The following is a 22,447-nucleotide window of genomic DNA, read 5'->3' as shown; positions in this document are numbered from 1 at the left end:
CAATGGAATTGAAATTGAAGAAAAAACGCTGCCCACCATACGATCTATAAACATCGTAAAGCTTCAAATAATAACTGAAACAAATGCTTTCACACAAAACAAATTTGTTTTATTTTTATGAACAGTTCCACAATTCATATTAATGAGTGATATTTAACGACATTTTCAAGTTACTGTCCAGAGAAGGTAAACAAACCTAGCCCTATGTTAAGCCCTATGTTTTTCTTGTAAATATTCGTCAATGTGATAAATTCCTGTAGTTTAATGTTATTTATTAATAAACTATCGCTTTCGGATAAAAAATAATAAATGTTTCTGGTAGAGACACCATTTCAAACGATTCCTTTCAATGCAGTGACATTTAGTTGTCCACCTTGATGACCGCAACGGCAACCGCAGTGGCCTTGTTGTTGTTGTTCGCTTCACTCATCTTCCGCTCCCTTCCCTACATTCAAACAATCCATCCATAAGCAAGTTTATCGCTGGTGAAAAGATGATTCCGAATCGGCGGCACGGAAAATAATTCTTCCTTTCACAGCGAAAACTCGGTGTACGTGTTTGCAAAAGTTCCACTGTGAGAATAACGTGTGCGAGCGTTAACAACGTTGCCAAAGAAAGTGCAACCCCATTCACCGGTTTTGAAAAAAGGACGGAAATTTCGCTTGCACGATTGGTTCGGTTTTGACCACCAATGTATGGTTCACCCGCCCCTCCACATAACGCTGGAAAAACGCGAAAAACGACCAAGTGTAGCCGCATAGAGTGAGGTTATTTTACGACAGAGTAAGTGGAAAATTGATAAACTATAAAGATCATTTTAGAGCAAACACGGGTTCATCCCTTTCCATCCGGTAAGGGTAAAGCAGCGGTTCGCGTTCTCGGAATGGGAAAAGTGCTAATGCAATCTTCCCCGTAGCGCCCTTCTACTCCTCTCCCTTCGCACTTATTGTGCGCGTGAGTATGTGTGTAGTTTATACAATCTAGTGAATTTACTGGCCTTCCTGCTTTTTCGCTGATTGATTGTTGGGGATCGTATGTTGTTGCTGCTACCAGACGCAGCCCAAGGTGATTGCGAATCAGAAGAAATCGGTTAGACTACTGCAGGAAAAGGGAAGAAAAGGTGCTTAGAATAATCGTGCATTAATTTTGTGATGTTCGTATGGGAGCAGAGTACGCTATATCGCTTCCGTGTTTAACGTATTCGTGTGTGCGTTGTGTCGATTGTCTTCCATCAGCATAAAACTGTTGTTACTGTGAAAAACTGTCCTTTTGGCGATACAACGTACAACGTTCACGTGCAGGTAGGTGAGTTTTCCGCAATTGGGGGGAGGTTTGTTGGAGGCTCGTTATTTCACCATTCGCCATAATCATTCCACTTTCTTTGCCCAAGATCAAAGTGCGCTTGTGTTCCGGGTTTTGCGGACAAATTGTATGTGTGTGCGTGCGTACGCGCGTGAGCGAGCGCGAAAGAGAAGACAGAATATGCTGCTGCAGAGCAAGCAGAATGAAGCAATATTGTGACAGATTATTCTTGTTGTTATGCATCCGATGTTGATAAAAGCCAGAGCAATAGGAGTAAAAGGTGAGGTTAGATCGTTTGACAGTTCATCCGCTAGGAACGAACGAGATGGACGATGCTTCGGAAAAGTGACAGAATCTCCTGTTGGAAACTGGCGAGAAGATTTGTTTGCGGCGCCGTCGTAGAAAAGGAAACGAAAGGAAAACTCGTAATTTATGAGCAACAAAATGTTCCCTCGAATAATGGATAACACCAAAAGGTGAACCACACGATGAATTGTTTTTTTTTAATGATTTTATCAAACTAAACTAGGTAAGACAAGAGAAGCTCCCAAACCAACTAACAATTTATTTTTAATGTTTTTAGTGCGCTCAGTTCCTTCGGTGTTGGAAATGTAAATTTTGGAAAAGGTCAGTTTTTCCTACCCGCCGCAATATGGGGAAAGAACTGTCAAAGCTAGTCGGAAAAGTCATCGTCAATTTTCCAAACAAGAAGGATACACAAACACACCAACACTCGAACACAAGGACACAAAACGTTCTAATATTGAGAGAGGGAAAACCTTCACTCGTCGAGCAGCATAGAATTCCAAGCAAAACATTAATGTTTCACCAGATAACACAGAGAGAGAGCAAAAGAGAACGGTTTTCCTCAATCGTATGCTGCTCAGAGCAAGAAACAGCAGGTCGGGAGATAGTATATTGAGGGTTTTTCTTATTTTTTTTTTTGATTTGGCAATAGAGTGCATATAGGTAACAGTCCTGACTGTGACAGTCTGTCCCGAAGCGAGAGTGAAAATTTTGTTGTGTTGTGTAAGTTCACTGTTGCCCATTGTGGTGCTGTTTTTGAACCATTAGGTCCGTACTCCGATGAGGTGCTCAAAATTGAAGTTTATAGTTCTGTATCGTACATGCTACGAAGAGGAAAATTAACCGAGTGATTTTGTTTAGAAGTGCAAGAAAGAGTACGAATCTTTTGCGTAGAATTGACGAACTGTAAACAAGGCAGATTGAGTGTAAGGTGCTGTACAGTGTCAGACTCATCGCATAAAGCACAAGATAAGGTAACAGTAAGCACAACTAAACTTAAATGCGTAATAGCTGTATCATGGCATGGGAGAGCGAAACTCATGAATTGGTATCACTTACACATCCCATCACACTTTCAGTTAGGCTTTTTTTTAATATCTTTAATCTCCTCTTCAGTTCAAACAAATTCACCGTCGATATTCTTTGTTGTCTACGTCGTAAGATATGATAAAGTATTGCGTAAATGTGACCGTGCTGAACCTCAAGCTTCTAGTTGTAGTGCAAGCTAATACAAATGGCGACAAAGGTGGTCCAGGTCCATTATTTTTTTTGTATTGCCTCATCGAAAATCCTTTTATTATATTTTCACACAACAAACAAACCTAGATCGAAGTAGGTCGGTTTTTGCTACAAGAGTTCTCCTGCTTAGACCGTAACAATCTCACTATAGCTCTATTTTCGAACCGCAATCCCTGCTCTCTCATTCTCACGCGCTAGATACTTTCTATTTCCACCAAGTAGTCCCATCCAGTTAAATATGCTTCCCCGATGGCATATCTGAAAAACCCATACGAAAATTGCGTTAATTTCCACCGACAGTTGAGGGTGACCTTTTTGTAAAATCCTGTCTACTGTACAGCTGACCGGAGGACTGATTGGTTGGTTCATTTTTCCTTCGTATTGCCGTATTTCTAGTATTACCGTACCGTGTACGACTCCGGTAACGAAATGATTTTACGCGGTGGTGAAAAATAACTGTCCACATCCGTAGACATTTCATAACTTTTTTATTTTTATACTTTTAGACCACTTCACAAGAAACTCGTGTTCTCTGTGTTCGTTTGCCAGCGCCAGCAAGTGAGCCAGTGAGATGAGTGTACCACTGGCAGGTGGCAAGGTGTGACGGTCAACAGCAGCAGCATCTCATCGTCGTGTGTTGTGCCAGTGAGGCTGAAGAAAGGCTGACCATTACCGTTTGTGCATATAAAAGCTGTTCGTTTGGCCGAATGCAAAACAGTGCGCGAGATTCTGTGTTCCCGTGTGAAAAGTCCGTCCGTTGTGATTAAACCAAAATTTCACGGGCAATCCGTAGGAAACCGTGAGCCAAACCCGGGTGAGATGAGCGGCAACGTTCTTGCATTGCTCGATCGCGTTACATAAAAGCACTCAGCGGCAGCTGGCTCACGCATTTTGCTACTGGTGTGAGACGGGAAAATCTGCACACGGAACCCCTCCCCCCCTTAAACCCATGAGTTATCTCAGCTCAGAAGTGAGAACGGTGTGTGAGAAGTGAGCAGTGCTTCGGTTGTTGTGTGTTGATAGGTGTTGTTGCATACCCGTTGTGTTGTGTTGCTGCGTGTGATGCGTGTGATTTGTGTGGAGCCGATGAAAAATCCGTGCTGTAAACGTTTCAGCGTACAGTGGTGTTTGCTGTAGGAAAGAAGAAATAAAATTTAACGCTTTTGCTTACTTACCTTAAAGAGGAAAAAAATAGTTCTACCAAGAAGGCACATTGAACATAACCTTGCGAAGCTCTCACACCCGAAGAAGAATTAACCTTTAATTCAAGGGTGAAAGGAAACGCTTCCAAACGTAGGAATCGGCACCCCGAAATACTACGCCTTGCGGTGCGGGACAGAGAAAGGCAACACCTTCCCAGACGTTGGGTTGCCCACATTTCCGGCCAACATCCGGCGAGCCTGAAAAACGCTGTGAACGTCGTGCGTCATCGCCCCATCGTCGTGTTCGTCGTCGTCGCTGCCCCGGTCAGCCCGGAAAAGCCGTCAAACTGGAGCGACTTCCAGAATATCTGCGCGACACGGTGGACTGGTTTATGGGGTAAGTTGCGTTTTTCATATTTAATAATTTCCTTCACATGTTCTTCCGCTGGTATGACTATTTTTAACATAAACTTTTAGAAAAAATCGATCGAAATCGTACGACAAATGGGGTGAGCTTAGCTGTTCGAGAGAAATTTTGTATATGTTTGGGTTTATGTAGATAATTAATCGTTTTACTCGTGGAGGGAAAGTCCAAATCATAGCGCATACAAACATAAAGTGGCTACCGTTCCAAGAGCCTGTCGAACGAAGGATATTCATTTTTCGTGTGCGCACGGAAGTGTGGCTTTTCTTCTATCTATTCTATCGCTATTTTTACTCCATACTTGACCCTGCTTGGTGAGGGGTAAAAGTACTGGAAGCTTACCATTGTTTGTCCACTTGTTTGGGAGCATTAGCTCACCAGAATGCATACACCTCGGCATCTAAACAGTTCTATGTTCTAAAGGTTCTAAAGGTTCTATGTTGCTCTAAAGAAGCGTTTCTTCAGCCTTGTTCCGTGCCGGAAGGACAAACAGCGTAAACATGATCGTCCTGAGCACATTTCAAACATTGCTTATCCCGAAGGTATCGATTTTCTAAGCTCATCCATACTCCGAAGCAAAGTGAATGATGTCATATGCGGAAAAGAGAAAACAAAGCAAGTGGACGTATTGTTTAATGCTTTTATACCATCAGAGTTGTGCTTAAGTGCATCATTTGGAAAGAATCATTCATATGAATATTCGTTGTAAAAGAAGCATTCAGTTCAGTTCGCTAAAAGTTCTAAAAGGTCTTAAAAAATCAAAAAAATTACCATTTAATTCTGAATATCTTTTTATTTTTTATCTATTTTTGTATAACTTCGCTTAACATCATTTTCTTTTAAAGTGTTTTTTATACATAAACACAATTAATCTTTTGTTACAACTATATCAGCTTTGGTGAGAAAGTTCTTAAAAACTCCGAAGTATTATGAGAAGTATTATTATTATTAAAACATTGGAAGTTTTTGAGTCTTAATTAAGAGATTAATCTTTCTTACCCTTAAAGATTCATGAATCTTTAGAGATCCAAGAATCTTTAGATTAATCTTTAGAGATTATTTTATGAATATTTGAAGAATTGTTGCTTATTCGTTAATGATCTGCAGAGGTTCATCAATTTTGTTAATTACTTTAAAGCTCATGCATCTTTAGAGTTAATTTGACTCTATGGAGTAGTGTTGGGCGGACCGAATCGGATCGGATTCTGGGATTGGATCCTTCATTGGATCAATCCCGATTCGATCCTAAATCCAGGATCCTCTGGATTGGAATCCCAAACAATCCTTTTCGATCCGGATCTGTTATGACGGGAATCCGGGATCGAAATCCAAAACAAGAGTCCGGATTCGGATCCTTCAGGAGCCGGCTTCGTCAATACGACATTCTGGGTTCGAAATCCAAAACAAGAGTCCAGATCCCGGATCCGGATCTGTCATGATTGGAATGTGGGATTGTGGTAGGGATTGTTTTCGGATGCGGATATTTTGTGATTTATTGCCTTTTTATTCTGTTCCATGTGAACGTATTTTCTCTAAGGCAGGACAAATTTACACGGAGAGAAGAAATAGGCTGCTCCCCAAAAAACTGAATGAAATATTATTTCTAAAGCATAAATTAAACGAGGAAGACATAGAAATAATTGGATAATTTTTTTTTTGATAAAATTGTGATATGCTGATAATCTGCTGACGCTGAATAATGATAATCTCGTGAATGTTGAGTAATACTGAAATCGATACTGAAAATAATGAATAAAAAAATATGAATTTTTAAATATTGAATAAAAATAAATAAATTTAATTTTCCTTTTTTTTTGTTTTGCAATAGCTCAATTGTGAATCCATTTTTTTAATTCAAGAAAAAAATGTCGTTTTAGCATATCCACTATGCATTTTCTTTAATTTCAAAGCAAAGAGTGTTTTGTGGTCATAAAAAATCTAGTAGGATTCGGATCGGATTCGGAGATTCAATCCCAAGGCGGATCCGGATCGGTCGGATCGAATCCCACATGGGAGTGATTTTTCCCATCACTACTTTGGAGATGTAGAATCTTTCGGATGAATGAATCTGAATTTCACATTTACCCAGCACCTGATACACTCTATCCAGGATCCAGGATAAGCCAGTTCTGTGTTTTTCCTTGATTTGATTTCGTTCGGATAGGATTTTGTACTTGGTTCCGTCGTGTTGCACCCTGCCACCCCAAACATTACAACAATTTAAAAAGAAAATTCTTTGAAGCATAATTTTAATCTCATTTGTGTCATATAGCAGACATACTGATCGGGTTGACAACCAAATAAGGTAATGCATCTGGTGTAGGTCCAGTAGCTTCAGTTGTCATGGACCTTAGCCTAGAAAATGCATCACGTAACGAGTAGAGCAACATTCAAACTTTAGTAGAAGGAGTTGACCGTAGTAGAGCCTTGGAGCTGGACTTTCTCTAGATAGAAAAACCGTGTCCGTGTGTGAGTGTGGAGCATCGGTGTGTTTTTTTTATTCTACTCTGTTTTTTTGGCATTAGCATTAGTTTTTCCACAATTTCCCCGCACCTGCTGGTGAAAATTCCACAACTTCAGTCGCAGTCGATGTGGGAGGGAAACGCTTTTTTCCGGGTACCACACAAGCAACTGTATCGTGGCAAACGTGTAGGCACCCCCTCTCTCTCTCTCTTGCGCTGCTGTAGCGTTAACCGGAAGGCAAAAGAAGGTGGTCAAGACAAAATTGGATTTTCTGCTCACACTCTTCACTCACCACTCGGCAGGGAAAACAGTCCCGGGGAACCACAAGCCAATATGAAAACGAACAGTATCGAAAAGTATCATATCGAGTGGAAACATCTCTTCAATTTGCATGCATGATATACACCACCATGTTGTGGCGGCTTTCTGGCGGCTGTGCATATTAATTGATGAGAAGAAGAGGGAAAACCCTGCCGAACAAGGTGGCAAGGAAAAACAACACATTTTTACACTTCTGCCCTAGCTTTTCTCTCCGAGCTATTGCGTCCGATCAATCAATGCTCACCTAACCCCCATCGGGGGTTTTCTCGCTGCTGCCGTTCAATCACGGTGTTCGAATTCGCGCGTCAACAGTAAATGCAATGATGAATCATCGATAAGCGTCCCTTATCACGCCGTGTGCGGCTACAGCTCGATCGATCGCGAAGTTTGGTAACGCGTGCAGCTTTCATGTGGCGTACGTCATAGCGTTGTTAGTTACGGTGCATTTCCCAACGCGAACTTCCTTCAAAAACGTAATGCAACCGGCGCACACCGCAAGAAGTCGTACAACGGCGGTGTGTTGTTTTATTTGCCAATTTTGCTTCACCTGCCAATAGCACAAGGGAAATTTTATTGTGTATAGGTGTGTGTGTGTGTGTGTGTTGTGGTAGAAAAGTGCCCCCCTCCCCCCTCTCTTTCAGTTTCCATGTCCTGAAACGTGATCCACCCGCACGCTCCCGCGTATCTAATTAGGTGTGGTTTTGGGGTGTAGGAAAATCTGTTTAATGAAGAAGGAAGGTTGTTGTTGTGCTGTGTCTTTGCTGCTTCTTTCCATGTGGGCTTTCCATGTGTGGGATATTCGTAGACAAAAAGAAAACCCACACACAGATGCAGTTGCGCGAAACAATTGAGAAAACGTGATGGAAACTCGTACGGTGCGATAAGTAAGCCCGGCGGGGGAAGGTAAAATGAGGTGATGGGTTGTGCGCGGTGAGGCTTCGAAAACCTTGGGGAGTGTATGTAAATTAGTCTCCATTGACAGCGGTGTGCATGATGGATCGTGGCAGTATGATGGTGCTGCGTGGTGGCACTCGTAATAATAAACGCAGGCAAAAGGGGCATGCAATATTGGAAAATATTGTGGAAATTTGTTTCAAAAATTTTCCAAAAACTCTCCAAAAAACGCAAATATTTGGAATAATTTAATTGTTTAGTAATTTCACTATTACTGGTATTGGTAATTTCACCGGCTTTAACCTGATAGGACCGGTCCAAAACCCCATCCGGACTAATCCTCCGTACGCAGGACTGACTGCCGGTCGAAGGAAAATATTTGACTTTATTTTCGGAAAACCAGAAATGGCAGGCCTTTTGAGGTTTTTGTGTCGATAAAGAAGAAGAAGAAGAAGCATGTTATTTGTTTCTATTAAAACCTTTAACTGATAATAAAAATTTAAATTTTACAGTAAAACATAAATAAACTGCGCACTGCGCTTCAATTTAGGACCCACACTGTAAAACCCACCGAGGTACCATCTGCCCATCGGTAGCTTGCAGGCTTTCTTACGGTCACCAACACTTTGAACGGGCCTTTTTGCCTAAAAATCCGCTCCCACTATACACGTGCCCGTGTTGATGGTGGTGTGCGCGTTTCGCGAGCTGCGTACGATCGACTTGCACACCAGTTCCGCCTCCATGGCTTCCCTTCCAGTTACTCCAAAAGGTGGCCAGCTCCACGCGCGAATTGTTTTGCTTGGATACCCTCGTGCCACCTCCCCCCCCTTGGCGCTTGTGTTGGTGGGGCCCGTGAAAATGGCACACATTTTCCGCCTCCGCTTGAGGTGGGCAAGGTGGGCAAGGTTTGATCGAGCCGCAACGCAACGCCGCAGTATCCAGTACACACTGTGTGTTGCGCGGTTCCACGTTGTTGAAAGGTAGGAGAAGACCCGCAGGGCAGCTGTGTGTGTGTGTGCAGATGGAAGATAGGAAGCTTTCGCGTGAGCCTCGACGCATCGGCAATCGATGCAGGTTGGGTAGTGTGCGCACGTTCGCTTCGATAATAGTGCTTGCGATGCGAACGGCAAGCAGAAGCGGGCCGCCTTTTTGTGCGAGCCTGTCGTCGTAGTTGGGCGGGTGTGCGCTGAAGAGTTCGTGACCGTAGTTGAAGTTGAATGGTGTGGTTGAGGCATTTTCCCGGCCGATCCTACATCCCGGGTACGATCAGTGATATTGGTGTGGGGATATCCTTAGAGCCATGAGATGAGTGAGTGAGTCGATCTGCGCTGGTGGTCTGGAGTCTGTGATGTACTCCGAGATCTTCATCTTCATTAGCGTTGCGCGAGGCGATAAGATTTGAAAACTGTTTGGCATTATTGCTTCTCGATCTCGAAAGTACCCTAAACGATCGAATGTGTTATTAGTGAGTTTAGTGAGTCGTGAACGCTGCTAGAGGTTCCGCCATTGATGAAGACACTCACCATTCGCTTATCTCGCGGTGTTTGCGCCAGTGGTGGTGGTGCAGTAGGTGATAATAGCTTGCTTCAAACTTTGTTGTTTTTTTTTTGTTTTACCTTCAACACTACAACCCGATTTTCCACTGCTTTTTTATCTCTACAACACAACCTTCAACATACGTACCACGACCCCCCCTCCCCCTCACCATCCCCGGGGGCTCTGCAACACCGCTTGACATAGTTTTCGTACGAAACTTCCCCACAAATGCACACCAGCGCGGCAATATGTGTACCACCAGACCATATATCGCGCACACAGGTGTTTTGTGGCCACGGTTGTTTGCCACGGTGAGTCTGCTCAAACAGAGTGTCATCGCCGAGTGGCCTAGTGCACCTCCGTGAACCGTCCTCCTACGGGTGCGAATTGATGTAGATCTTTCCAGTGCCGTGATAAAGAACAACGCGCTAAGAGAAAAGGTTCTTTGTTCCCTCGTTTGATCCAGACACACATCTTGTGGGGTTGGAAGTGTTCAATGAGGTGTTATTCTCCGATCGATTAAGTGGCACTGCGTGACGTCTCTATACTGCTGCCCGCACCACCACCTCGTACGACGTGCATAAGCTAGTTAGTATGGGATGTTTTACTATATTTTTGCGATCCCACTTTCACGCTGTCGGTTAGTAATCCATCCATCGTACCCACCCCCCGGATTATTGCTGTGCCAGAAAGAAGCTGTGAATTTTTTCCATCCGTGTCAAGTGGAAACACATAAATAATCATGTGAAATTTATCACACACACACTCCCCCGCGCACCGAACGGAGTGGAGTGGCGCGTGATGCGGGTTTGCGTGTGTGTGCGTATGTTGGCCACCCTCTACTAGGTCGTTGATGAATGAGGTGTTGCTCAAATTTCTCAATTTTCCAGCCTGTTTGTTGTGCCTATGGGCAAGAAAAATGAAGTCCGGCTGCAATCAGCGGTGCGCTTGAAGCCGTTTTGCCCCAAAGTACAAGGGTGTTAAGTGAATGATCGTCGATCTAGACGTGTGCGCGTGTGTGTGTGTGGAAATCTATCAATCTGATCGTGATCGTGAACTAATAGCAAACAAAACCGTCCACAATTCCCGAACTGCTGGAAAAAAGTGTCCTCACGTTTAGTTGCAATCGTGTTCGGAGGAACTTTCGTTCCAGGGCGTTTGTTGGTGGCGGTTGTGAACGCGCTATGGACGGTGGTAGTGGTGGTGGTGGTCTTAGCAGCAGCCGCTTTACCAAAATGTGGACCACGGCCGTCCTGAACGCGATCACCAGCCGGGCGACGTCGGCCTCGAAGAACCTCTCGGTGCGCTACTCGTCCATCCCCAGCAACGATGGTTCGTCGTCCGGTGGTCCGTCCGCGTCCGCCAGTAATCTCAGCAAGATAATGGGCGGTTCCGGTATCATACTGCCGCTGGATGTCGAGGAAACGGTAACGTGTTTCTGCAGGTTAGTCTCATATCTCCTGGCGTGGAAGGCAGCTCAATAGTGCTCTCCAATATCTAATGGCGATTAGTGGCAAGATTTCGTGTTCTTTGTGCCCATCGGAAAAAGTTTCTTAATTGCACGCATTTTTTTTTGCTGTTTCGTACACCGGTTTTTTTTTTCTTAAACTTCTTAAACCTCCTCACGGGAAAACGATTCGTTCCGGGAAGTATTTTGCTCGCAATTATCATCATCATCATCCACGCCGTGATGGTTATTTTCAGCTTCGGGTATTCGATATTGCTCCTTGGGTTTTTTTGTTCTTCTTTAGGCTTCTTTCAAAGAAGCAGACAAATTAAACAACAGTTGAGCGCAATTGCAAATAAATCAATTTTCAACTTCATAACCATGCTTTTGGGGGGGGGAGGTGGAAAACCGTCGGGAAAACAGTGCTTTTTTGGGGTACAATTATCGTTCTGGGTGGAAAAAGGCTGCAAACTGAATAATTTTAAGTTTAAGAATTTGAATTTCCTTGAAATCCTTTGAAGCTTTTTTGGGGCAAAATGATTAATAAATAATATTTGAAATAAAAGTCTGAAACGGAAACATTTTGTGTTGCACGATCGTTACAATTCTATTGGGTTGAGTGTTTTACGTGAGATCAGACATTAAAGATGTTTTTTTACATTCTCTTGTAAATGTTCGAGTGTTTGTGTAAAAATTTAATTAGCCCGTTGAGTGAATGATGGCCGCGTGTCTTTAGCACATACAACACACCGTGTACTACGCACCTTCCTGACCCAGAATCTTCCCCACGTTTTGGAGCGTCCGCTCACCTTCCACCTATAGCTCTAAAGCAAAAATAGTTTCTGCCAATTCTCGCACGACACCACCTGATGGATGGAGGCTTATTTAGGGAACCCACCCCCACGGGCATATGTTGGTGTTTCTGTATTGTTCTGTTCGGACTATTTAGAACCGTATGTTCGCAACATTGTGTGATGCACGGTATCACGGTGCTCCTCCGCGAAGAGAAGCCTTTTCCGTTCGGAAGGTGCACTACCGGAAGTGGCCAACAGGAAAAGTCGAACGAAATTAGTCAACGTTAACGCGTGTTGTGTACGTCATTTTGCGCACTTTGTATTTGTTGTGGGTGCACATAGTCGGTGAAGTCCACACGTGCCATCTTTTTCTGCCCAACCTCTCCTCATCCCGGTGAATTATTTGCGCATGGTTTTCGCGGTTGACCACATCCGGCCATTGCGGGAGTGGGTGGATAACGAAATTCGATTAGACTTGTTGTGGGAAGGGTATTGTTATTGCGGTTTGGGCGGTTTTTATTTTTGGTGGAATTTGTTCTCTGTAGTTTGAGTGTGGGTTAGGTTCCAAGGGGCAAAAAGTCTTAATTGTAACTCTAGTTACACACTGCATGTAATAAAAAAATGATATGACGCTTTTGATGTAAAATTGGAGTCTTTAATTATAGGTGCAGACATTAAAGTTTTACATAACAAATATTAATATTATCATGAATTAAAATTTCTCGTTAGAAAATTGGTTTTAGAAAAGCCTGCCCTGATATGGTTGGGGGGAGATTCGATCCCATGACCGTCGATGTTGTAGAATGATTACCTAACACACAGGGCCGTTCATAACTTCCATCGAGTAGCCGATTTTTTACACACTTAAAGCGTTTCGGAGCTCACTTTGTTTCAAATACGTAGCAGTGACAGCTTCGAGTTACTGTGTCGTTACACATGTAACACGTGTACTTTGTCCAATTGACTTATTGGCTTAAACATGGTGCCCAATAATAACGATGACGTTAATGCCGTCAAGTTTGTCTTTTTCAACATCATTTAGTATTTTAAACGAGCAAATTCGGTACACTAAAAGTAATAAAGAATTACACTTCTTGATGACTTATAATACACATACTTTTTTATTTGTTTCATTAGTTTCATGGTTTGTTTTTATCCATATATTTGAACAATAAATTCTAAAAGCTGTTCTTCTTGGCCTTCCTTCACTCAAGAACGCTTGGAAAGTGTAAGCGACCCTTCAAGTGCCACCACCTGAAGGTCATTTAAGGAAGTCTTACCCACACACACACACACTTTAGTGGTCAACTTCGTTTTCGCACCCAGGCAAACAGCGAGAACGCGAAAGGCTTCATTTCGGCCTCCAATTGACTCATTATCCGGGTCCGGGTGTCCGGTTTTCCGGCATCCACCAAAAGGTGGATCTTTCCACGCCCACGTTCGCGTGCCTAATGAAAGACGAAAAAACAACGTTCATAAAAATAAAGTTGCTGAGTTGCCCACTTGTTAAGCCCATTAGTATTATTACTTCGATGTTTGTAAAGGGGTTTTTTATTCTCATGTTTGGGTACAATTGCTCTTTTTTCTGTGTAAGAAAATAAACCTGGCCCTTAAGAGTATAAGGGGGTTGAAAAATTACGATATCACCATTTTTTTTGGTAAGTCAATCAGTATATCACCTTTTCCACCCTTCAGAGGAGCTGTGTGTGACCTGTTTCTCCTGGCATAAACGTACAGCAAAAGGTAGTGCACAGAAACAGAAGCATAATAACAAGCTGATGCTTGATATAATATGCGTTTGGCGCGCGATGGCTGCTATAAAACGATTTCAACCGGTAAAAAAGCATTTCCAACTAACAGTAATAACACAGACCGAATCTCGACAGACAGACAGAAAAAAATAGGGAAGGAAAAAAACTCAACCTCACGAACCCATCTCTCTTTGCACTTGTGTGGTGTGTTCCCGTTCGTTTGGCAAACTTTGGACGAAACAACAACGTTTCGTACACGATACGATCAGGTGCGAAGGTACCGAGAGTTGGGAAAATTTTGTGGGTGGCCGAATGGGGGGAAGAAATATAAGTGGAAATAGCGTGCGATACACGGCAGTAGCAGTTCCCCAATCGGTTGACGATACGCACCATATCCTATCCGTTAAATACGCGCTCAGAATAACAGGAAGTTACGTGTAATAAATCATTTTTAACAATGTTGTTTTGGGGTTGTTTTTTGGGTGATTTTTCTTGTCCGATGAATTTTGTATCTGGTGTTTAGTCATTTTCGGCAATGTTCCGATAGGAAGAATGTACACCTAACTGTCTCCAAGTGTTTGTATCAGCTAGCTTAACGGTGGATTCATGTTGGCTTTCGTATGTTTTGTTAGCACTTGATTGTTGCCATATGTAAATTAATTTACGTTATTTAGCTTGTTATTTTTAACATAATTTTTAATTTGCTTCTTCACTTTTAAACGATTTTTTAATGTAAGCCGATCTTAACTTTAATTTTACAGAATTTTATTGCAGGGTTTTCAGGGACAATTGGTTAGTTTTACATCGTTGATAAAGCGTATTGATAAAGTCTCTCTTTTACTTTGTATATCACCATTCTGTCATTGTTTAGTGGCGATGGTTTGAAAATAATCTAAAAATTTTAATTAAAACCTGATAAATAAAACGAAACCCCCCGGAACGTCATTCTACCAACTGTGCTTGAAGAATATTTTTCGTTTAACTGTAAACTAGGTCAAGGAGCGTCAATTATGTCATTACACTACACTTTGCAACGTCAAACTTTCTTCTGACGATCTTTGCGTCTCGCTGATGTAACACGTTCCGCGTAGTGGTTAAGTTTGTTGAAAGTTGCTTCTGTCGTTCATTTGCATACCTTGCTGACAAGTGGGGTTTGCTTTTTTTGTTGCCTCCCCAACAGAACATTCTCCTTCGAAAGGACGAAAGAAAGCGTTGGAATGCAAGCTGTTGCAGTGATAGAATGTTTTTTTTTCTTCTTTGAAGTTTTTTTTCATCACTTGCATTGTTTGGTATCGCGAATGTGCCCGATAATAAACACACAAGCACACACACATAGATCCCTTAAATTGTTGCCTGAATAAATTATTCGACATGCATCCCCGTACCAGCCGGACAGTAGTTTTAAAAATAGTTGCACTTCGTTTTCAACATGTTTTTATTTGCTTTATGGACAAATTACTAACAAAATTTCGATGAAACGCGGCTTTTTTAAACTTTTTCCTTTTTGTTATAGACTAACGAGTATTGAATACATAACATTTTTGGATTCCGCTGGTTTTTTTTTTACGAAAGTCCAGTTAGTACCTAACATTTGTTTTTTTTCACAAACAATTCGATGAAAACCCTGTAAAAATGTCAATTGTGTAAATAAATACGCATTTTTGTTAAACTGCTCAGCTAATATATAAGATAGTTATTCTTTCCAAAAACCTTAAAAATTACCCAATAATAAGCTTCTGAGCATATATTTCTCCTATATATTCATTCAAATGTAATTTTATTAATTTTCTCTCACTTTTTTTTCTCGTTCTACAGTTTTGTTGAAGTATTTTTAAACCATGCACTCATTTGTTTAAACATTTCCTCGTCCCATATGTGTTTTAACAAAATAAATAAATAAAACAAACTAAAAAAACGAACAAACAAGATAACCCAAACATTACAATGGCGAAAGAAGATGATCCGCTCGGTGATATGGGTGTTGTAGGTGTTTATTTCCTGCCGGCTTGTTTTTAATTTCAACAAAACGTCTTACATTAGCAGTGTGAATTGTGCCGACAAAGGGTAACACCATTCGGTGGAAATGGAAGGAAATTCATCAGGTTTCCGTTTCGGAAAATTATTCGTGCCCAGATGGAAAGACTTTGTTGTATTGTGCGCGTCTAATTGGCAAAGATGCTGCCTTTTGTTGTCATTTTCTATAAATATTTACATTACGTTCCGTTGGTCAAGTGCACGCGAACTTAAACCACGTATTAATCCAACCGATGAAAAGAAGACTGCTCACACAGCCACAGACACGTTTGGCTGTGTCTGAGGAGGGGGTCTCTGTAATTGAAGAATTTGGAGTCAATTTTCGACAATCTCTAGTAAATGCATCGGTGAATGTCTGTGCAGTTGCAAACGACTATAGAAAGAAGATAAAAGGTGTTTTTAAAAAGAAAAGAAAAAACCGCACAAGAATTTGGCGATAAAAGCATTACATTATTGCGTCAGTTAATTCGTTTCATGTTTGACTTCGACTGCCGACGATCACACGGTATCACAGACATTATGCAGATATTTTGCAGATGTTTGTTTTTGATCAAAGCCAGATGGGGATTTTTTTTTTATATTGCGATGCAAACTAGTTAGGAGTTGACTATTAGAAGTGCGCATAGTTTGCATTAGTAAACGTGGGAAATAAAATGTTTGATTTATTAAAAATTATCAAACCAAAAACATATGATGGAGCAGTTATATTTCCATAACTGCTTGATTTATTTTAAGCTGGTCGATTTAAATTTATTCTTTTATACTGCTTTTATCTTTTTTTTCTTAACTTATTTTACTGTCGAACATCTACAACACACCCCCTTTTGGCCATGAAACTCCATGTGAAATTCCTGTCGACAAGTTGCGCCACCACCATGCGTTCGTCGGTCACCGGTTGGACGTGCCTACCGGGTGGAAATTAATTCGCAATCATCGTTCGTCATTCTAACGAGCGCAGGCAATTCTAACCATTACCTGCTAAATGGAAATGGTTTCCGTGTCGCTGATATACCGCTCAATCCAGTGCCTTTTTTGTTCTGTTTTGGCCCGAAAGCATATCAAAACAAGGTAGGTGGAGGAGGGTCCACGCAAACGTGCACACGCAAAACCACCCACCCATCCTTGCGACGAAAGGCGTTGTGCAGTTCGCGAAGGTTTTATGTTGCAGCACACGTGTCTCTTTCGGGCCAGTACGGCTTAATTGCGATGCTTTCGAATGTTTTAGTTTTGGACCTTTTTTTTAAACTCAATTAAGAAGGCAATACTGCTAACAGGGAAATGATACTTGCGAGGCGGTAGTGCGCTGTGCAAATTTAAAACAAAATGTACCTAAACGTATATTTGGAGTATGTTTACTTTATTGTAAAACGCAAAGTTCATGAGATACTCCGTTATGAAGTTACAAGCACCGAAAAAAGTGAGGCCAGTGCACCGAGCAGGAACTCAAAACATCCAACACGATTGTCTCGCAACTAGTGATGTGATAATAGAATTTTTGTAGAGATCTTCGAATGCGAAAAAAAATAAGTAAAACACTAAAATAAATAGTTTTGGAGTTTTTTTTAATTTTCCCGAAAAATAATCCTATCAACTATCAATTAATTTTGATCAGAGCATTGCTTCCATATTGGATAACGTTTTCATAAGTTCTAAGCCTCCAAAGTTCTTGGCTTCACGGGTAGCCGGTTATGATTAAGCCTGGATATGGCTTAAGCTTTAGCTTTTAATTTTTTTATTGGCAAACAAGGAGATAACAACTACAGATTTTTCCTGTCAATGCCATAAATTAATTTAAAAAATCGTAAAGAAAGTAAAAACCGTTAAAAATGATAATTATCACGCTCACGATAACGCTTCACCGTACAAAAAATACATGTACAAACGAGATGTGCACAAGATGTTTAAAATGTGTACAAGAGTACATCAGAATATCATCAGTTAAATCATGCTCTTACTTGGTCCAAAGAAAAAAACACAACACCAGTGTCTTTCCCATCCAGCCAATATGGATCCCACATCGGATCCCAATAGGATCCCAAAAAGGAAAACAGCATGCTTTCTCACACTGTCTATAGAATCCCAATCGGATCGAATCCCTAAAGAATCCCGATCGGATCGAATCATTTTAGAATCCCAATCGGTTCGAATCCAATTAAAATCCGTCATTTGGGATCAGATCCGATCGAATCCTTCAAGGGATCGGATCTTCGAATTGACCGAATCCCAACTCTACTCGTGCTACGTTTTATAACCTTTATTCTTTAAAACATAAAACACGTCTTACTTGGATGCCGATAAGAATAGAAGAGAACGTGCATGGCACTGACGTTCAAACTGTCACCTTTGGCAGTGCTGCCAGAACAACTCGTAACCAGGTTTTTGACGTTGGTAGATACCATAACTCAAATGCGTCCCATTCCGATGTAGCTTGATTGTTTAAAATTCGGATCCATTTTTTCTGTCATCTTATGGTGCTTATGGGTAAAATCTAATTTTGGCATTTTCAGGAAAAATATAACAAATTAAGGAAAACAGTGTTCGGTCTCTATGATGTATGCCAATATGGCTAGCAGGAAAATTGCACTGCATGTCTTCTTCCTTGTAGAAGCTTTATTTAAAAACATAAATACAAAATGTATTCAAATTAATTGTCGTATTTTTTGGTTTTATTTCTACGACTCAACAAGAAACCCGTTTCGATTAGTAATTGTAATATTATGACTAATATTACATCGTCACTATCGTTAGAAATGTTCTTGCCTCTGGAACTAGCAATGTCTGTTGCTATTGGAATGTCTGACGTCGCACATTTCCATTTTCCAAATGGAGCACTTCACCGTCTCCGATCGCATGCACCACCAACCGGGTGGATGCTAAATGAAAATGCATCGACCAGGTTGTTCCGTCCTTCTCCGCGTTAGATTCCCTGCTATAATTAGACCGAATCCGAATCCCATCCCTTCTTCCGCGGAAACGAGTCAAACGAGAATCGTCTGACGGAGTAAAATAAAAAGCGCGCAAGAGCAAAATAATCGATATCGGGCGACACTAAAAATAAGACGCATTCACGCAATGTTATTTTAGCAGTGTCGTCTCCAAGATCTCTCCACTGTGGTATTCCGTGGACAATGGTTCGCGTTGTTAGTTTTTTTTAGGGTGGTTTGAATAATAATTAACGTTAGTTTGATGGGATTTATTCATGTATTTACATCTGACCGTCTGGTTATTCTTTTATTGTTATGGCATAATAAGACAATGTAAGGAAATGTAATTGAAACCGTCCATACTATCAAGAGAATAATAATTTCTGTTATGGAAGAATGCACAAGAGAACCCTGGTACAAAACTTCCCAAGACATCAGCTCCCAATCACTGCCGGCTAGACGTAAATCTTCGCCCGAAACGTACCGGTTCGGCGGTACGCGGCACGGTTACGTACTCTCGTTAAAAAGTCGTAAAAATAAATATCACATCCTCCACTCGACGTCACGCGCCTTCCCTTTTTCTTTCTTTTTTGGGTGAAACATCTATTATCTCCAGCGCGGTAGTTAAATCGACGGATTTCTGCTGGTTAAAGGTCCCCACGGACCAAAACCCGAATATCGCTTCTGTCACTGATGTTCGACTGGCCGTTTTGGGCAGAAGAGTATCCATTACCACAAACGGTGGTCATCGAGTTTCTTTTTTCTTCCTTTTTATAATGAAAGGAAAATGACACAATATGTCCCAGAATTTATGGCATCAGGAAGTAAATTAATTTTGGTTGGGATGTGAAGATTGGAAGTGATTCGGATTAGGACTTATTTCCTAGATGTTTTATTGGGAATTTCGCCTACGTTTCAGCAATTTACCAAGAAATGCTTTGAAATACATCACCGACAGTTCACTAAACACTTTCGACATTTACTTCTTCGAGAATTCCCTTTAGAATATTATATCTTAAAGTATCCGTGGACCTCCGTAAACGGAGTCATCATCCGAGCAGGTAACGTCGAACGTCAAATCGAAAATAAATCTCAATAAATCGTCCGGTAACGATTCGTTTGCGCGAAGCGTACTTTTGAACCCTTGCCACTACCCGTTACGAGTGTTGTATGCTCCCGAAGGACATGCCACGTGGGGGGCGTGTGCGGCAAGGTACGTCTATTTCCATTTGCAAACCATCGATTTCCATCCGTCCTCTAAGCGAAGGGCCGGCAAAAGGTCACCACATCGCCAGCATATGGTGTGTGTGGTGTGGTGGCGTCACATTGGCGCTACATTTAGGATAGCCGGATTTGTGTACACGGCATGATGTTTCCACCACTGGCCTTGGCTCACTGGCCCCACACCCACCCCACCGCTCTATCTTTCACCCGATTGGTAATGAAATTTATTGAATCTTGTAGCTCGGTGCAAATAGTCTAAAGATTGGTTTTGGCCATCGCGCGGACAACATAAATTGGATAATAATCTGCTTTAAATCCTTGTTTGACTGTGGTGTAATGGGTGGTTGAAATTAGTGGCCATTAATCGAACAATGATTTGGGTATCACGTGCACGGGAAAGGAGAGAGACTGCGTTGAATGTTGATTAAAATAATTATGTTGAGCAAATGTGTAGTACACCGGGATGGATTTTTCTATCCTTCCAGCCAATTAGTCGGAAATTTTTTTTAAGGCAGACAGACAGACAGACAGACTGATCGAACAGTATCAGTGTGAATTTTAAGTGAAACGAGTTTATGTAAATTATAAATAAGCCAAGAAAATGACCGAAGTTGATCATAAATAAAGGAAAAAAAAACTTGCAAGAAATAAACAAAGAAGAATAGGACCAAATGAAACAAAAAACTAAATAAGAAGAACTAAAACACGATAACGTAAAAGATAAAACTACAAAAAGAAAACAAATGAATTGCGAATTAACCAAAAACACAAACAAAAAAAATTGAATATGAAATATAAAACATGAGGAATCATTTATGAAAAGAGTAAAAAAGTAAAACAAACGCAGAACGGTAAACCAAAACAAGAACATGAAAGCTAACAAATCGAGTGTGAAATGAACTCGTTAATATTATAAACGTCTTATAAGTTAATATTATAAAACAAATTAACGAAGAAATGTCTGTAAAGAGCTAATGAAACGATAATAAAACAAATGAAGAGATCATTTTAACAAAGTAAGAAACCATGCAAGTAAAACAACAGCAATGCCGATTGCCTTACCTTTGTATTGGGTTATTGTAAAACGTTCCAACGAAATCAAGTTAAACCAAGCACAAGCAAAGAACAGCTTTCAGATACCATTACATCATCTATTTTCCATCGTTTGCCCGGGCCACGCTGCTTGAGGGCTGCGTCAACCAGATTCAGCTTGTGACGCTTGGTTGTGGAACGCCGTGATCTGTTTAGGTTTCCATCTGCGACGATGATGCCATTGATTGCATAATGTGTTTATTGAGTTTGCAGCCGATGGATGGCGCACATTAATGGGGTGTTATTCCGTTACCGGTCCGTGCACAACCGTGCAGTGGAAATTTACTTCCAACGTGGCCGACTTTGCTACTTGGCGCTTTAAATTGTTCCCTTTGACGTGACAAAAAAAAAATACAGTTAAAATTTAATTTTCCTTCTTGTTGGGTTTTGCTTTCGGAATTCGTAAAATATCCTTTGTGCAAGATTTTATCAGTAGAAAGAAGAATAACGCAAAAAAGGGAACTTAATAACCATCGAACAATCTTCCAGCAATGAGCAATTTGGTTGTTCGTCACAACTTTTGATTGCGAAGAAATTAATTTCATCTACGCAAAATAGCCGCGGACCAATAGGAGATGCGTGGCAACAAAGGGTAGATGTGGCAGGAGAAGATGGTTGTTGTCCAGCGGAGAAAAACATCGATCTTTTGTTGGGCGGTGAATTTTCTCCTCGCCCCCCCCAGCACCATCGAGATTTACGGCACGTTGAAAGGACATCTCGCTACTGACGGTGAAGCGTACGTGTGCGGCATGCGGCATAGGTTGTGTTGAAGAAATGGAAACTTTGGTACCATCGGTTGTCATTATGGTAACCTTGAAAAATCGATCGCACGTGCAGTGGAGCGGCTTAGGGAAGCCGTGCGGTTTTTGTCGAACACACTGTGATACAGTGTTGCCGATTTCCTTCACTCTGCCTACTGTGGAACATCTGCATTGTATTGATGTACGTTATATTCCCCTTTAAGGAATTTCACGCACAGAAATCTCACTTCACTTCAGTGAAGAATATTTGAAATATGCTATTCGAGTTTAACAATAAAAATGATAAAATATAAGTGAAAGTGGCAATGAATTGGGGAATGTGTATTTAGCAGGGGCACATATTTTAATTGTCTGTTTTTTTTTTATCTGCGATTTTTTCTCCTTTTGCTTTGCATAACATCATCACCAAAACTCACGCCACCTCACACGAACATAAAGCGCATGTCCACCCTGTTGAGGAGACGGTGTTTTCTTTTGTGTTTGTGTGTGTGCGTGTGCGTGTGCATGGGTTTGTGTGTAGCTTTTCCACTTTTCCCCCTAAGATAAGTGATTCGCGATGGTCTTTTCATCTTCTCACCCCAACCCAAAGCAGGCGAGTGCTCCATCTCACGGTGAAAAGCAACATTTCTCACACGCTCCTCGCCTGTGCTGTGCGTTGTTAAAGCTTGGTGACAGTTGTGGGGCTCACTGGCTGTCATCCAATCATTTTCATACGGAATGAATGATACTCTTCACCTTGCATTGGTGTGTGTGTGTGTGTAGTTTTTCCTCTTTCAGTTGTGTTTGTGTCAGA

General features: G+C 41.4%; 1 protein-coding gene across 2 annotated transcripts in view; it reads left to right on the top strand.

Moving 5' to 3' along the window:
* The first annotated feature begins 491 nt into the window (after positions 1–491).
* LOC128310734 (MOB kinase activator-like 2) overlaps positions 492–22,447 on the top strand; it is a 102,886-nt gene continuing 80,930 nt past the window's right edge. Inside the window, exons 1-2 of one of the 2 annotated variants that reach the window (XM_053047448.1) lie at positions 492–783; positions 3,354–4,386. In XM_053047448.1, coding sequence (XP_052903408.1) covers positions 4,382–4,386 — 5 coding nt within the window. In that variant the 5' untranslated portion in view covers positions 492–783; positions 3,354–4,381. Of the gene's footprint in view, positions 784–3,353; positions 4,387–10,811; positions 11,072–22,447 lie in introns of those variants that run through there. The other variant, XM_053047446.1, reaches the window with a different exon arrangement.

The sequence above is a fragment of the Anopheles moucheti genome, chromosome 2 (genome assembly GCF_943734755.1).
Source record: "Anopheles moucheti chromosome 2, idAnoMoucSN_F20_07, whole genome shotgun sequence".
In the NCBI taxonomy this organism is placed as follows: domain Eukaryota; kingdom Metazoa; phylum Arthropoda; class Insecta; order Diptera; family Culicidae; genus Anopheles; species Anopheles moucheti.
Note: the sequence above shows the minus strand (reverse complement) of the source record. Positions and strands in the feature narration are given on the sequence as shown.